The 17,635-nt window shown below is 49.1% G+C and overlaps 1 protein-coding gene across 2 annotated transcripts in view; it reads right to left on the bottom strand.

Annotated features, from left to right (window-relative positions):
• Afap1l2 (actin filament associated protein 1 like 2) overlaps positions 1 to 17,635 on the bottom strand; it is a 97,678-nt gene that overhangs the window by 32,672 nt on the left and 47,371 nt on the right. For both annotated transcript variants that reach the window (XM_052182789.1, XM_052182797.1), the window contains one exon: positions 3,604 to 3,732. In XM_052182789.1, the coding sequence (XP_052038749.1) occupies positions 3,604 to 3,732 (129 nt within the window). The remainder of the gene's footprint in view (positions 1 to 3,603; positions 3,733 to 17,635) is intronic.

Genomic DNA, 17,635 nt, shown 5'->3' with positions numbered 1-17,635 from the left:
TTGCTCCCCTAGCTTGCTCAGCCTGCTCTCTTATAGAACCCAACTATACCAGCCCAGGGATGGTACCACCCACAAGGGGCCCTCCCCCTGGATCACTAATTGAGAAAATGCCTCACAGTTGGATCTCATGGAGGCACTTCCCCAACTGAAACTCCTTTCTCTGTGATAACTCCAGCCCGTGTCAAGTTGACACACAAAACCAGCCAGCACAGTTGGCTTACTCTGGCCCCACCACTCGCAACTTGGGGCCTCTGGTCAAGTGACTTGCCAAGCCCTGGTTCCTTCACGGGTCGCCACACCACCAACTCCCTCACAAATATTAAGACAAGGATTAAATGATATAATTTGAGGCACTGTGCACATCCACACTATCCTAGACCCAATGAGTATTGTCTGTGTTAACTCTTTGTTGTCTAACCAGTGCAGGGAGGACCACGAGGCAACGATCTCAGACATGTGTAGCAGCAACTGATACATGGGAATCACCCCTGAGAATTTCAAGAGGTGGTCACAAGCCTTGACAGGGCAGAACACATCCATCAGAGGTCTTGGGGGTCTCTGGAGGTATCCCAGATCCCCAAGATCAAGACCCCCATAGCTCCCTATCATCGACCTGTAGTAGAGGATGAATAGGAAGAGTCAGAGAGGGGGCAAAGGCTGCCCCACAAGGAACTGTGTGGCATACTAAGCCCAAAGGGATCCTAAATGGAAGGCAAGGCCAGGACACAGGCACCGGGAGCCATAGGTCAGACTGGTGGTAGCAGGCTTCCTCACAGGGGCTGTCTTTATAAGACATTGCAATGTTATGTCTTCAAAGGTCCGGGAGCCTGCTGTTGGAAGGGTTCCATCAGTGCGTTCTCTGTGAGGTGGCTCATTCCTTTCCAGCCTTCCCTCTTTGTAGTGTGCGTCCACTCTGCTTCCCACCAGCGCTTCTTAGATGTACAGCCTGGCAGACTCTGCTAGAGGAGCCATGGGTGAGCGTCCAGGAGAGGGGAAAGGCCCGCACTCCATGGTAGGGAGCAGCTGGCCAGCATGGACTCCAGAAGGGCAGCCTGCAGGAATCGAGAAACACTCCCGCTTACCACATCACTGCTCTGCAGGGAAAACACACTTTCTCCCGGAAACAAAGAAGAGAATGGATTCCCCAAAAGTAGCTCATGAGAGTCGGGTTAGATTCAGGGAGCTGTCTGGACTGTGACAGTTGAAGCAGATAACACTTCCCTTCCCTGGCAGGGATGGTGGCCGCTCCTGCCAAGAGGCAGATGGATCTGGTGCCCTCCGATGTCCTCACACAGCCTGCCTAGTTGCAAACACCTGACATAAAAAATCAACTCTGCTCAGCGGCATCAGCAGCTCTCAAGGGTTGTCTTGTAAAAGAAATTCTGAATTTACTAGAAATCAAACCATCTGTCCAGGAGAATTATATAGGAGTCTTCAGAGGCTGCCAAGCCTTGTAGCCAAAAAACACGAACATCCCAAGTAGACAGCGACAAGTAAATACTCCGGTGGTGAAAGGAAAAAGGTAAAGACGCACCCACGGCTTCCGTGAGTCTCCGAGGGAAGCCACCATATGCACAGTATGATGGCACTTACATGCAATTCCAGCACAGGACCTGTCTAAGGTGAGGGAAACTAGCGCAGTGCCTGCCTTGGGAGATGGGAAGGACATCCCAGAAAACAGGGCAAGGCCGAATTTAGGAAGCACAGCTGTGTATATGTATATGCACGTGGGGGTCGGAGGTCAACTAGAAATCTTGGTCCTTAATTATTCTTAGGCTTTTGCTGCAAATGTTTATGGCTTTGTGTGAGTCTTCTTCTATTTACACATGCATGTGCACACGTGTGCATGGGTTCACGTGTAAGTATCAGCTCACCTGGGCAGATATGCGTGGAGGCCAGAGGGTGAGACTGGACATCTTTCTCAACTGCTTCTCCACCTAATTTTCTTGACTGGCACCCAGTGGAAGTCTGGCCATCTCCACCTCCTCATGGAAATAAATACGGGTGCATACTGCAGTGTCTGGTTTTGTGGGTGCTGGGGTTCAATTGCAGGCCTTTAGAAGCTTGTGCTGTAAGAACTGCACTGACTGAGCCATCTTCCCAGCCCATAAGACAGAATTTTTTGGATGGCTGGAGTATCTTGTTTAGCGTTAGATAGGGATTACTCTGGTCTCTGCAATTATCAAAAGTCACTGGATTTCATACTTATGGTCTGTATGCCTTATTGTATGTTAATTCTACCATAAAAATAGTGGGAAATTATGCACTCATGATTCTGTAATCAATAATCTTAACGGTATATTTTCTTCTCCCCTCAGGCTACATAATGCTAGTCAAGTTATTTAAACTCTGTGGTCTGAGTCCCCCGAGTGGGATCAGCACCAACTGTATAGGGTTGTCTTTAAGTTCATACAGTTCACACAGGTATGGTCTCCTTGGCCAGTACACAAGGAAGTCTTCCATATTTGTAACAACTTCTTGTTTCTTCTCTTTTAACCAGTAGGGAGAGGGCTTTGAACATACTCTGCTAAAAATCGCACTTGATATGTGAATTGTTTAGAGGGTTTGCAGCCAAGTCAGGTTACAAGGTACCACTGTTAGGAGCTAAACTGTGCCTCCCTGACCCCCTCCATCCCGCTTCATATATTAAATGCTAGTCTCCAAGGTCTCAGAATTTTTATTTAGGAGCCTAAAACTGAGGTAGCAAGAGTGATCCCTAGTTGAAGATGGATGGAAGGCACAGACACACACACAGAGGTGACTGTGTGAGAACACACCAGGGACAAAGTCCTAGGAAGAACCAGCTCTGCCCTGCTGACTCCTTGCTCTCAGGTAGCTGGTCTGGTGGGATTGCAAGGTGGTGCAACCACTTTGGAAATCAGTCTGGTGGTTCCTCAGAAATCTGGGCATGACACTTCTGGAGGACCCTGCTATACCACTCCGGGGCATATACCGAGAGCATTCCCTGGCATGCAGTAAGGACACATGCTCCACTATGTTCATAGCAGCCCTATTTGTAGTAGCCAGAAGCTGGAAAGAACCCAGATGTCCCTCAACGGAGGAATGGATACAAAAAATGTGGTATATTTACACAATGGAGTACTATTCAGCCATTAGAAACAATGAATTCATGAAATTCTTAGGCAAATGGATGGAGCTGGAGAACATCATACTAAGTGAGGTAACCCAGTCTCAAAAGATCAGTCATGGTATGCACTCACTAATAAGTGGATATTAGCCTAGAAACTTGGAATACCCAAGACATAATCTACATATTAAATGATGTCCAAGAAGAACGGAGGAGTGGCCTCTGGTTATGGAAAGACTCAGTGCAGCAGTATAGCAGAACCAGAACAGGGAAGTGGGAAGGGGTGGATGGGGGAACAGGGGGGAGGGAAGGGGGCTTATGGGACTTCTGGGGAGTGGGGAGCCAGAAAAGGGGAAATCATTTGAAATGTAAATAAAAAATATATCGAATAAAAACAAAAAGGAAGGCGCCTGCGAGGTGCTGCGAGAGGATTGCTCGCCGCGTGCCACTCGTGCCACTCGGCCACTCAGCTGGGCCGGAGCACGGACCTCCCGAGGCCCCAGGCCCACACTTACTGCTGCTCTTGGTGTAAAGCCGCAGGAGCTCCGACAGGCCGCTCTTCTTCAGTACAGCTGCGCTGCTCAGGTTCTCCTGGTCCAGGACCTTGAGGAAGTCATCCAGCTCTGTCAGCAGCTGCTCCAGGGCTAGAGATGAACAGGGAGAGTGAGCTCAGTGTAACTGAGTGAGTGCGGGGTCCCCCCAGAGCCAGCCACATCCCACTGAGGGCCCAGGAGGAAGGGGCTCCCGGGAGGCCTGGGAAAAACACTCAGGGCTCAGGAAGGTTGCTCTCAGCTTCAGAGCCTTGGTATGAGAAATGCACGCCCTTGAATTTAAGATAAACAACCTCAAAGGGAGCCACAGGCCTACCATTTGCTAGAGGAGTGATGGTGGCCTGGCTGGCCCAATATTCTGAGGGTGTTGCCTTCAATTCCTTTGTCTGCATTCACAGAGTTAACAAGGAGAAAAAAACCCCCTCCAGAGGCCTTTGCTGCCTGCTGAGCTATGGCCCAGGCAATGCTTATCACTCTTGTCTTTCTCTCCAAGGGACACTGGCCTTGCAACTTCACCTTTCTAGTGATTTAGACAGATACAGATCCTTCCACCAAACCGAACACTCTTGTTCTGCTAAAGGAACACAGTAATAAAATGGCTCCTAATGACATTCTGCTATGCCCACAGATCAGTGCCTCAGTCAGAGAAGCCTGTGCCTGCAGTGAATGGGAGGCTATACAGAGCTCCCATCCCTAACCCAGAAGCTATCTCCAATTGATAACTGCCTGCAAAGGAAAAAAGGAGTTTTCCGGTAATGGAGTCTCATTGGGTATGTTAGCCACACTCAGAGGCAGGCCCCACACTCAGCAGTAGATATCCAACTCAAAATGAACTGAGTGGTGTTTTATAAACTTGGGGGATCTGAGGGGTGTGGATGGGTCTCACTGCTTTGTTTGGTTATGTTCTGTATGTTATGGTTTCTGTTTTTGTGTTTTTATGGGATTTGTTCATGTGAATTCATGTCTACACGTGTATCTTCTTGTGCTTTTTATTTGTTTTTGTTTTTAATTCTGGTTTTGTTCTTTGTTTCTTTTCTACAGAGAGAGAAGAAGGCATAGATTTGGGTGTATGCATTGGGGAATGGGGTGAGGACCCATGAGGAGATGAAGGGAAACCATGATCAGAATATAATATGTGAAAAAATATTTTCAATTAAAAAAGGAGAAAAAAGAGTTCTTCTGTCACTGAAATGCTGGACTCCAAGGCTGGTCCCAGTGTGGAAACATAACCCTCTAAAACACAAACCTATTCATGGATGTCTGCAAAACAGAGCTTCTCCTGCTTGCCATGCTGCCTGGAACTTCCTGTGGCAGTGTGTGTGTGTGTGTGTGTGTGTGTGTGTGTGTGCACCCCAACAAAGGGCAATGTGTGTGTGTGCACACCCTAACAAAGGGCAGTGTATGTGCACATCCCAACAAAGGGCATTGTGTGTGTGTGCACACTCCAACAAAGGGCAGTGTATGTGCACACCCCAACAAAGGTCAGTGTGTGTGTGCACAGCCCAACAAAGGGCATTGTGTGTGTGCACATCCCAACAAAGGGCACTGTGTGTGTGCACATCTCAACAAAGGGCAATGTGTGTGTGCACAGCCCAACAAAGGGTATTGTGTGTGTGCACAGCCCAACAAAGGGCACTGTGTGTGTGCACACCCCAACAAAGGGCAATGTGCGTGTGCACAGCCCAACAAAGGGTATTGTGTGTGTGCACATCCCAACAAAGGGCATTGTGTGTGTGCACAACCCAACAAAGGGCAATGTGCGTGTGCACAGCCCAACAAAGGGTATTGTGTGTGTGCACAGCCCAACAAAGGGCATTGTGTGTGTGCACATCCCAACAAAGGGCAATGTGCGTATGCACAGCCTAACAAAGGATAATGTGCGTGTGCACAGTCCAACAAAGGGCATTGTGTGTGTGCACATCCCAACAAAGGGCATTGTGTGTGTGCACAAGCCAATGAAAGGCAGTGTGTGTGCACACCCCAACAAAAGGCTCTGCATTTAGCCTACCCTCCAGAGCACCCACAAAATGTCCAGGATTTACTGGCTAAATGCAAGAATGAAAGAAAACAAATCCACTCACTTCCTATGTAACAAAAGCACTCCACAGCCAGAATGCAAGAAAAACCAAATCCCATCCCAAGTCAGAACTCAAGGGAAGCCACTAAAATCCTGCCATGTCCCACCTCACGAAAACACTGGAGTAGGCAGGCTTTCCCAAGGGACCCACTCCATGCTTCTAGCTTGTCTTGTCACCATGCATACACAGTAGATACATTCAGACATACTTACCTGGGACCTGGGCCTCACGAGTGCTGGACCACTGTCCCACTGAGCTATGTCCCCTATGGCTTTCTACCTTATAATTCTTTTCTCAATTCGTGTGACTAAAGCCAACTTACAAAGTTCACTGAGTAGACCACTGTTCTAAAACTTAGACCCTAGAAGATTATCAACCACTGGTTTTTGTTTTCCTTGTGTCCAGCTTGATCTTCCTGTCTTCATGGACCATTTTACCACCACCGCTGCCGCCACCACCACCACCATCATCATCATCAATTATTTAATATAAGAATTGAACCCAGAGCTTCACACAAGCTAAGCAACTATTTTCTACCAACTGAACTCTATCATTACCTCTTTTTACTTTTTGAGACAGGATCCCACTGAATTGCCCAGGCTGGCTGGCTTTGAACTCACTATGTGACCCAGGCTGGCTCAGATTTGAAATCCTCCTAACTCAGCCTCTGGAGTAGTGGCTGGGATGGTACAGGTTGGTATTAACTGGGGCTGGCTCAGGCCACGCTTTAACAATGTCCTCTGAAGCCAGTGAATGGCTGGGAACATAGGTTGCTGGAAACCTGAGCTCCTTAACAGCCACAGCTGCCCCATTTTCCCGGCATTGCTGATCAGGGCCATAGCCACACTGATAGATTTTAAGTAACCAGAGAGAGAGCATGTACTGGGCACACCAGCAGAAGGCAGTGCAGTGCAGAGATGGCAGGAGCTTCCAGGCAGACAAATGTCTACAAAAGATTAGACAGAGAAGAGAGCCATCACCACAGGGATGGGAAGATCATACAGGAAGGACCCAGCATCCAACCCGCAACCTCATTGCTGGGCGTGGCTCTACCCTCAGTGTCAGTGGGGCCTCTCGGCTGGAACCTCTACCTTGCTCCCACCCAGCTTCCTAAGGTTGGGAGTCACAATATTCTCACAGTGGCGGTGTCACAGAACCTAGGCAGATGGACAGAGGTGGGACAGCCCTGGAAACGGTGAGGTGGAGTTAAAAAGAATGGGGGAAGGGGAGCAAAATGGCACCTCTTGCATAGCATAGAGTGAGCGAGGAATACCTCTGACCCAACCTCAGAACTCAGAGCACTGGCAGTCCACAAGCAAACCTGGCCTGCTGCAGAGTCCGTAAGGACTTAATCAGGGTTGGCACGTGCAGGTCCCACCGAAAAGACTGAATCAAACAGAGCCCTGAAAGGAGAGGCCTTCACTGGGTGGAGGCTTGGGGGTGTGTTGCATTCTGAACAGCTCTCCACAACCTTCCATCTGCTGAGGCTGTGATGAGCTCAGAGAGAAGCCAGCACGAACCAAGGATGGAGGTTGCAAAGGAACCTCCCAGCCTTGCTCTCGGCTCTGCCGGACAGGAAAACTGAAAGGTCTTTGCAAGGGAACTGAGGTCTAGGTTGTGTTTTCCCTGAACTTCTGGACCTCTCAAAGAGGCCAGGCCTCTGCTGCCACCTCGGTCCCATAGAAAGGAAAGCAGATGACAAGTGGGTGACACCGGAAATGAGTCCCCACTTCCTCATCTCCTAGCCTTTCCCAAAAGCTGCCCAGTTTCTGGAAAACGGTTCTTGTCTGGGTCTTGCACAAGCAGATGCAAACTAAGTCAAAGGGTACGGCGTGTGCCTGGCCTGAGGAGACAAAGTGATTCCGATGCGTCCTCAGCACCCACAGGGTCATCTGTTGAACATCCATGGTGAAACCAGATTAATATAAACCAGTGCCCCCAGTGTTGCAGGAATGCAGAGAACCAGGGGTTTGCTGGGGCCGGGGTGCAAGGTCTAGGGGTTATCAGGGAGAAGAATTTACAAATTGGTCATTGATGAAAGCATTAGAGATTACTGGGTGAGTGACTGTGTCACAGGCACACAGAGCATGGGGCTTGGTGGGGAGTTTGTTTCAAAGAAAGAACATGAATCCTGAGAACAAAACTGACACCAGGAAGCAGAGTCGCCCGAGATCGCTCTTCCAGAAGCGGAGACGAGAAACTCTGAAGACAAGGAGGTGAGACCAACTGGTGGAGAGACCAGCGCGACAACTGCCCAGGTACAGATGGGAACGATGAGGGGTTGACCTAACCAGGACAACTGGGCACCACATCGCCAGGCCTCACGGTCTCCAGTTCTCACAGCTACTTTGCAAGTGCAGCCGTGGGAATGGAGCACTAAGACTGGATTTTAACCCGACTCAATTGCAAGCCCAGCGAGTAGTGACAGTGAGTCCAGGTTCAAAGGACTCGCTGTCTGTACAAGTTGGCAGCGTTTCCATTGAGCTGTGAAGGGTGATTGGAGCCACAGCTTCTGAGTCCTGCTGCCTCATAATCAGTATGCAGGGTTCACAGTTCACAGAGAACAGAGCGGAAGAGGAAGGCTGGAGGAGTCCCGTGATGGGTGGAGCCAAGGGCTCACTCTCTTAGATGAGGCATCTACCAGAGAAGAAGCCAAGCGCCTAAGAGGCAAAGTGACAGTAGGCATGCGCCCTACGAACGGCAGACATGCGCCCTACGAACAGCAGACCAACAGCAGGGGCTGAGCTTCCTGGCCTGGCAGGTTGCACGTGGGCGGGACACAGCAGTCCACTTGCTCTGAGAACAGCACTGACATCTTTTTTTCCCCTAGAACATTCAGGGGAAGCACAAGCATTAAGAGAGACATAACTTGAGGAAATTAGCCTGAAGATCCGTGTGAGACTCTGGGGACCGGGATGCACCATTTCCCTCCTTGTCTGGATCCACATCCTCACAGGGTGCTCAAGGGCGATCTCCGTGAAGGCAAAGGTGACCAGCTACACTCAGCTCTTTTGCCGGCTCTGTCTCCCCTGCTCCCCTGGTTCCTTTCTATGCAAGGCAATTGCCCTGAGCCATATCAGGGCAGACATAAGCGCCCTGTGCTTGAGAGTCCGGCTTGGTGTATTTGGGTTCCTTGTCAGTTACTTTTCACGTCACTGTGGGAAAATGCCATAGCTTACAATTTAGGAAGGTAAGGGTTTGCTTTGATGGAAAAGGGCGGCAGGAAAGGTAAGGGCTGCAGGAACACGAGGTCGCTGGTCACGTGGCATCGTGGCTGGCAGCAGAGGAAGATGAATGTAGTATTTCCCTCACCTCTTTCTCATTCTGTCTGGGACCCCAGCCCATTGGACGGCGCCACTCAACATGTACGGAGGGAGGGTCTTTCTCACCCAGTTAAACTCTTCTGGAAACAGGCAGGTAGGCACACAGAGGACTGTGTCTATGGTGACTCCAAGTTTCATGAAGGTGACAATGAAGATCACAGATCTCTAACAAGATGCCAAGGCCCCAAGAGGCGGCCAGCCTTCCTCCCCAGACATCTTCCAGGACTTTGACTACAAGCTCTTGGGAATAACAATCAACAGAGGCAAAGCTCCAGTTTGCACCAACCCCAGTGACATTCTTCAACCCCCAGGGCTCAGAAGGGCAGGCCAGCCCTCGGAGGAATGTGGCAGTCCCATTGAGGCTCGGGGACCGTGCTCATCACATTTCCCTTCGTCCCCCAGCATCCCCCACATCTTCATTTAGATTTCTTCCTTGTCCTTTGGTGGATGGAGGGGAAATAAGAATGTGGTTCATTCTGGAAACTGTAGGCCCTTGTGCGGGCTTTCCATCTTGGCTCTGTTAAAGTTCAGGGTTGTCTGCTCGGGGTGGTAAATCATCAATAAGGTTCTTGTTTGGGACTTCAAGGCCCACGCAGAGCTAGACTGTGCAACTGCCCGATTCATCGCCCTCCTCCTCAGAACCTCCCCGCCCCTAGCTGTCCCCAGCCTGGGCAGTCACTAGGTTCCAAACCGAAAATGTCCCCAGCACACCATGCTGGCAGAGCTTCATGGGTCCCTGACAGTCTCAGGCCCACTTTTATTTATTCAGCTGTGCTCACCGAAGAGCTGTGATTCAGTCCGATTTTCCTTTCAAACCTCAGACTAAGCAGACCCACTCTTTATAAAAACTGTACCCCAGAAAGACGTGTGTGCATTCTCCTCCCGACTCCCAGAAGATTCCCAAGACCAAGCCGCCAGGTGCAACATCCTTGAGAATGTAATTGCTGGGGGTCAAGGGGAGTCAGAGATGCTGGGAAGTATTCCATGAGGGGCTACAGCATCACAGGGAGGTGACTGTGAAGCTGCAAATGACTCACAGGCTCACTGTGTGCAAAGAACCCTCAGGTTTTCAGGGTGGGTCCCCAGAAAAAACACCCCTTCACCCTGCTTAAGAGGAGAAACCAAAGTCCAAACAACCTGGTACTTCAAAAGTGCAAGGAATGAACTTACTGTGTGTGTGTCCATTAACAGGAAGTGGGACTCCTTTCTTTCTTCCATATAGTGTATACACACACACTTTCTTCCATATAGTGTACACTCTCTCACACACACACATACATACATACACACCAACACACACATACACACTTTCTTCCATATAGTATATACAGACATATATACATACACATACACATGGCTATGCACATATACATACATACACACTTTCTTTCATATACTGCACACACACACACATACGTGCTTTCTTTCATATAGTGTACACATACATATACACGTTTTCTTATAGTGTACACACACATACACATGCACATAAACACACATATACACGCATACACACTTTTTTCATATAGTGTACACACACATATACACAACACATATGCTTTCTTCTATATAGTGTATACACACACACACACACACACACACACACACACACACGCCCCATTTACCATCTTGACGGTTTCAGTTTACAGACCTCTGGCATGATGTATACACTGCAGTGCAATGATCACTATCTAATTTCGGGACACTTACTGTATCACCCTCAGCAGAATCCCACTCTGCAGTCATTTCTCTTTCCCTCCTTTCCCCAGCCCATGCTAAACCCTTCCATCTCTGTGGTTGGCCTGTTCTGGATAGAGTGTATGAATGGGGGATCAGGTAGCGTGTGGCCTCCTGTCTGCCTTCTTCCATATAGCATTATGGTTTCAAGGTTCTGTGTTGTGGCAGGTGTAAACATGGTTTCCTTCTTATGGAAAATATCTGTTCATTTATTACATTTGAACATCCATTCATTGCTGGTGAGGGTTTTTTTTTAAAACAGATAGTTTATAGAGATAAAACTCACACTCCAATTTGCTGTGCTGTGCTTGGCAAACAAACTTATCTGCAGTGACCACGAGCACAGTCAAGATACGGCACACAGTCACCACTCAAGAATGAGTCTCAGAGGTAAACCTTTCACTATTCCCAGAGATGGGAACTGCTTGGCCTTCAGAGCTCAAGTCCTTCAACTTAACAAGAGGCACCCACAATCCACAAGGACACGCTGGAGATGTGTGTGCGCCGTGGGGCCCACGGTTCATGTGGATACCTGGTTGGCTCTACATCCATCCGTCACAGAGCTGCATACTCAGTAAAGAGTGCAGATTCCCTCCAAAGAGGAAGGCTGCTCTTCAGTCAGGGGAAGCTGAGTAGTCTGATCCTTTTCCTTCCTGTGTAGTGTTCCATTTCATGGGTGTCAGGCTCGTCCACAGACCCTATACACAAACCAGGAGGTTTCTATATCTTCACACCAGTGAGCTGTCTCCAAGACATCTTACTGTTGACATTCGTTGACTTCCCTGCCTTAAACATAGTTTCATTTTGTCACTTGGAAACATTCACACCAAAGGCAGAGGGGATGTGTGTTGCAGGTTTCCTTATTTAATCATATTAGGATAGTGGGAGGCCTGTGACTGGACAGGGAAGAGGAAGGCGGAGCTAAGAGTTGCAGAGACAGCATGTTGAAGTAAGGGAGCTTGGGATGGCAGTTGACAGACAGGAAGAAGATCCTGATGCACGTGGTTTTCACAGCCACAAGTAGCTATGATTTTACATTATTAGAAATATTGGGATAAAGCAATATTGGAGTAAAGTTCCTAGCATTATCAATTGCCTCTGAAATTACTGTATTGGCATTTTGTAAATTGTGATTTTGTTGATGTATAAATCTGATTGGTTAAGCTTTAAGAGTCTTGATTCTACCAGGTTACTGGGTATTGTGTTATGCAACCTAGAGGTTGGTGGTTCTATTTTGGTTACTGGAGTGTGGGACGGATGGTTATAGGGGATTGTGACGGAGAGGGAACTAATGGCTTGCAGGACAAGCGAGCCAGATGCTGAGGGGCCTAGCTCCAGAGAGTTGGCAGTAGGAGCAGGAGCTTGAGAGCATGATCTGACTCCACAATTTTAAAATTTCTGGCAACACATGTGCATTAGGAACTTTAAACCCTCCTTGTGCTAGGACCCACCTCTAGAGATGTGCTCTGGTGGTGGCTTGGGGCTTCGAGAATTTTAAAAGTTTCCCAGGTGAGTCTAAGGTTCCTGTGGGGCCATGTGACAGAATAAATGAGTTCACTAAAAGATAAACAATCTACGTTGTGGTCAGCCTTTTTACTTCATAAAAATATTTAGACATGGTCCCTTCAAACTGCGCAACTCAATTCTGGTTTGCACACAGAACTTTGTAGATCTGCACTCAGATGCACTTGGAAATATTTTTCTTTTTCCTTTTGGGCAGAAGGATATGGGAGACAAGGAATAAAGATATTTCTTTGTTTACATACAGCCCAACTCAGCTCTCCATCCTGCTGGGCAAGTGAAAGCCTAAGCCTGCCAAGGATGAGCACTCCCAAGGTCTCACAGTCATTCCTGAATGACGTAGACCCTAGGGGACTGGGCCAGGAGAGTAGATAGCTTTCTCCAGCACAAATACTCCAGAAGTCATTCTTTATGGGGGGGTGGGGAACAAGAAGAGGCTGAGGGGAGAAGGGTTTTACTAGCAGTGAAGGCTCTGCTCCCCACAGGGCTGACTTTCCGGGATCACGTGACCGTGACCGTCATTTCTGCAAGCTTTGTTTTTTCTCACCTATCTTTTGGGTCTCATCACTGAAAACACTTCCTTATGGCTCACCCTCTGCACTGTTCCCAGATTAGTTGAGCGAGCGTGGGGGAGGAGGACATGGGACAGATGCTTGCTGGGGCTCACAGTACTGGAGAACCAACTGGAGCTGCTCACAGCTGACCTCTTAGTGGAACAGGCCTCCCTTAGGAGCAGAGTCCCAACCCCAGCCAAGGAGCCAGCTGGAACGCCCAACCCCAAAGACTGGGCCCTGCAGAGACTTACATGGTAGCAACAGAAGACACCACACCAAACACACAGAGGCAGAAAGGACTCTGGGTCTGCTAGCACAGTGCCTTGCTGCATGCCCATTGGCCCAGCCCGCCAGCCAGCCAGCACAAGCTACCTGGTGACTTGCTGTTTTTCTATTTGCCCCATGAATAGAGAGACCCTGGAAGCTCTGTACGGGCAGGGACCACGTGCGTACACACCGTGCGTACACAGGCCTTTCCACAAAGTCAGAAAGCAACAGTTGAACACCACGCCGAAAGACAGATAGACACAGACAGACAGACAGATATATACACACACAAGCTCCTCCTCATAAAAGAGGTTAGATTGAACCATAAAAGGGTTCTTTCAGTGGCCAAGGAAAAACTTGCCAGTCTCTGGCCATAATTCCAGCCCTCATCTGGAATGAACAGGCAGGGGTCTGTCCTGGTGGCTGGTGGCTTGGAAAGACACAAACCACCCTGCTACAAACATGGCACCTTGGGAGTGCTTTCAAAAGGGTACAGAGGAAACCAGGACAAGCAGAGTTCCACATTCCCTCCTCAAGCTCTCTAGCCACTCAAGAGCACACAAGAGTAAACTCAGGACACTCCAGGTCTCTGTGACCTCCAGGGTCCAGGCCAGACAAAGAGGCTTTGGGACTCGAAGGCCTTTGTTCCTTCCCCAGTAAGGACATTCCTGAGATGCACTCCACCAGACAAGCAGCGTCTTTCAGAGTTAGTTTTTCTTTGGGGTGGGGGGAGCAGGGGAGGCACAGCGGTTTGGCTGGATGTCCCTCCCTCTACAGGACAAAACACAAAACAGGCACAGCCCACCTTGGTCTCAGAGCAAGGTGTCTGGGTGTCAGTGAAGTCTGGGGGATGTTGTGTGGAAGCGAAACTGGAAAATGATCAGAGAAGTTATTATCTCTTGGTGAAAGAGTTATGGGAGGTCTGTCCTTCCTTCCTTCTGTCCTCCCCTGTTCCTCAACATGAGGTACATGGAGGGAAAGGAAAGCCTCCATAGCCACTACATTTTCTGTTTGATCTGTAAAGTCCAGCCTGTTCTGGTTGACTTGAGTTAGAGAAAAGGGCACACACCAAAGAGAGGGAAAGAAAAGAGGCACACGGCATCCTAACTAAGTGCCTCTCCCCAGAATCCCAAGGTCACAGAGCTACATGCTGCTTCGGACTCCGCTACCAAATCAAGATCAGATCCAGAAAGCCAACTGCCCTGCCGTGGAGTCGGCCAGACAGGAGGCTCAGGTCTCCGTCTCTGTCCCTGGGCTCCCACTCAGTATCCAAAAGATCCCAGAGCAAAAGCGCTTCCTTCAGGTGCCAAGGAAGTCAGGCAGAGAAACAGTCCCAAACAGGCTTCCTGGGTCCCCATCTGCTTTGTCAGGCCTGAACTGTGGTGGCCACTGGAGCCTGGACTGCTTATGCTCTCCACATGAAGCAGTGCCCTGGAAGCCAGCTCCTCAACTTCTGAGCACCTGGTCTAGAACAATTTCACCCTGCTGCGCTTTGAACTCCATGTTTGTAAGATAGCGTTGGTGAGATACGCCCATCACAAGACAGATCTGAGGAGTGGAAAGACACACCCAGACACTTATGTCAAAGAGTGCACATCAGTTGTGAGGTAAAAATCCTAATTCTATGTGTATGATGATATAAAAAAAACTCACTACATTCCTTTACTGTATTTATCATTTTTATGTATATATGAATGTGTGAGTGTTCACGCACGCATGTACGCATGCACTCACGCATGCACATGTGTGTTCATGGGAAAAGGTGTCAGAGCTGCTAGAGCTGGAGTTTTGGACAGTTGTGAGCTTTTTCACACAGGGACTTGGTCCTCCACTGAACCATCTCATCCTCTAGTTCCCTCCAAACAGTGCTTTAAACACACACACACACACACTATAATTTCAATAGAACAGCTTCCAAAAGGTGACTGCTGAGGTGCCCCATTTGATATCACAGAAGGACCAAACCATCTTGGCAGAGGGCAGTAAGGACAGTGTGGGGAAATTTGGGGTTAAGCCCTCCCAGAAACTAGCAGTACAGAGGATAGACAAACATTTCCAAAGCTTCCTGTGTCTCGGGACAGGTTTCAACTGGTTAAAACTAAAAGTGGGGGTGAGAAGTGGGTGGAGAGGAAGCCCAGTGGCTAGAGCTCTTGGTGCTCTTGCAGAGGGCCTGGGTGTGGTTCCTAGTGCCAAATGATAGCTCAAAACTGCAGTTTGTAACTCTAGGTCCAAGGCATCTGAGCCCTCTTCTGGCTCTAGGCATGCGCACGGTGCACACACACATACTCAGGCAAGCACTCAGGCACATAAAATAAATATGAATGAGTCTTTAAATCCTAAACCCATACCAGAAACAGGTAAGGAGAATCAGCTGTCACCAGGCTGGATCTTAGGTGGCTGCCCGGTGCTCTTCTGTCTTCTCCTCACATTCCCCTGACTGCCTCTGTGCCTGTCATCTCTGCCTCCAACAACACTTCCCTGACTAAAGAGCGAGGGAGGATAACACTACAAACATTGCTGATCTGAGACGGACAGCCCATGACTGTGTGCAGCGAAGCCTGCGGCTGCCTCCTCCTCCCCAGCATCCTTCACTAATCTGCTGCTGAGTTTGGAGGTGAGGATACAGCTCTTTGGTGGAGTGCTCTCCCAGCAGGAGCGAGGCTCTGGATTTGATCTTAGCTCTACAAGCGAATGGGGGTTGGGGGGAAGGGCATGGAAGGGACATGCACAAGGCCCTGGGTTCAATCCCTAGCACCACCACAGAGAAACCTAAACACCAACCAGTCATGAGTCATCCTCTGGGAAGCCCCTCCCCCACAGTGTTAGTTACCCCTTTTGTGACTGTGACAAAGTATTAAACAAAAGCAACCTACAGAGGTTCTCTTCCCTCACAGTACAGAACAGTCCATCTTGGCAACAGGAACCTGAGGTACAGGTTCCTGTTATATCCACAGCCAAGAAGCAGAGAGAGGTGAACGCTGGTGCTTAGCTCCCTTTCTTCCAGTCAACCCCCCCCCCATTGGCTGGCAATGCCCACATTCAGGGTGGGTCTTCCTACCCTGAATTCCAAATTCCCCCTCATAGCCAGTGTCCTAGATAGGGTTTCATTGCTGTGAAGAGACACCATGGCCAAGGCAACTCTTATAAAGGCAAACATTTAATTGAGGACAGCTTATAGTTTAAGAGGTTCAGCCCATTGTCATCATGACGGGACACTCAGCAGTGTGCAGGCAGACATGGTGACAGAGGAGGAGCTGAGAGCCCTACATGGATCTGAAGGCAGCCAGGAGGAAACTATCTCTCCATGTGGGCAGAGACCGAGCACAGGAAACCTCAGAACCTACTACATAGAGACACACTTCCTATAACAAGGCCACACCTCCTAATAACCCCACTCCCTATGGCCAAGCATTCAAGCACATGGATCTAGGGGACCATACCTGTACAAGCCACCACAGCCAGTATTGTCCTCCCATGGACCATGAATTCCCCTCATTGACAAGAGAATCAACTATCACGCCCACTATCACCACATGTGGTTTTCATAGACCTAGAATCTTCACCCCTGATGCCACAAGCAGGCAGAATCTTGGATCTAACCAAACAGGGTATCCCATTCCAGCAGCCAATGGTTGGCTTTGGGTTGGAAATATGATCAGAGCCAAGCCAAGAAGCGTCCGTTTGGGAGCTACTAGAAAGCAGACAGTTTTGTGCTCGTGGTCAGCCTCGGGACACTGTGGCCATCTCAAGAAGAACCTACATAAAAGGGAAGCAGACCCTAGGGAGTCCAGACAGCATCGTCTTGGCCCTGAGATTCAGCTATGCCTCAAAGGACTTCTGTTCTGTCACCGTGTGTAAATAGGCATCTCCTTTGTTTGTTTCAGCCAGATTGGATTTCCTTCCAAAGTGAACTACCACAGCATATTTCTGACCTTGGACTCTGGGCCAGGCAGTGTTCATACGAAGTCCCACTCTATCCTGAGAGACAGGCGTTATCAAGCCCACATCTGAATCCAAAGGAAACTACCCAGTCCTGCCAGGGTCACAGCTGAGGACCGGCAGGTCCTTCCAGCCTCATTCCACCCATCTGAGCCTGCTGGACACTGGGCAACATTTGTTTTTTAAAACAGATGGCAGAGGGGCTGAGGGCAGAGCTCAGTGGTAACTATACACCTAGCATGCCGGAGATTCTGGGTTCAAGTCCTAGCAGCCCCCAACAAAACAAAGCAAGAGGCTACAGGGCAAAGGGAATTCAAAACTAATCTAATAAATGCAGTGTGGGGGGAAGATCCAGGGTGGGGAGCGGGGAGCACTTTGAGAAACTCGGGCTACAATGTCATCAAGACCTGGGTGGGGAAGTGACCTGAGGATGATTGCAGAGAATACTGAAGCTTCTTTAGAAATAAGAGAAATTACAGAGTCCAAGGCCCCCAGAAAAAAGTGTGTGTGTGTGTGTGTGTGTGTGTGTGTGTGTGTGTGTGTAACCTTCAAAGATCACAGATTTTAGAAATGTTCT

Source organism: Apodemus sylvaticus, chromosome 1 (genome assembly GCF_947179515.1).
Source record: "Apodemus sylvaticus chromosome 1, mApoSyl1.1, whole genome shotgun sequence".
Classification (NCBI taxonomy): domain Eukaryota; kingdom Metazoa; phylum Chordata; class Mammalia; order Rodentia; family Muridae; genus Apodemus; species Apodemus sylvaticus.
This window is presented reverse-complemented; position numbering and strand designations above follow the sequence as displayed.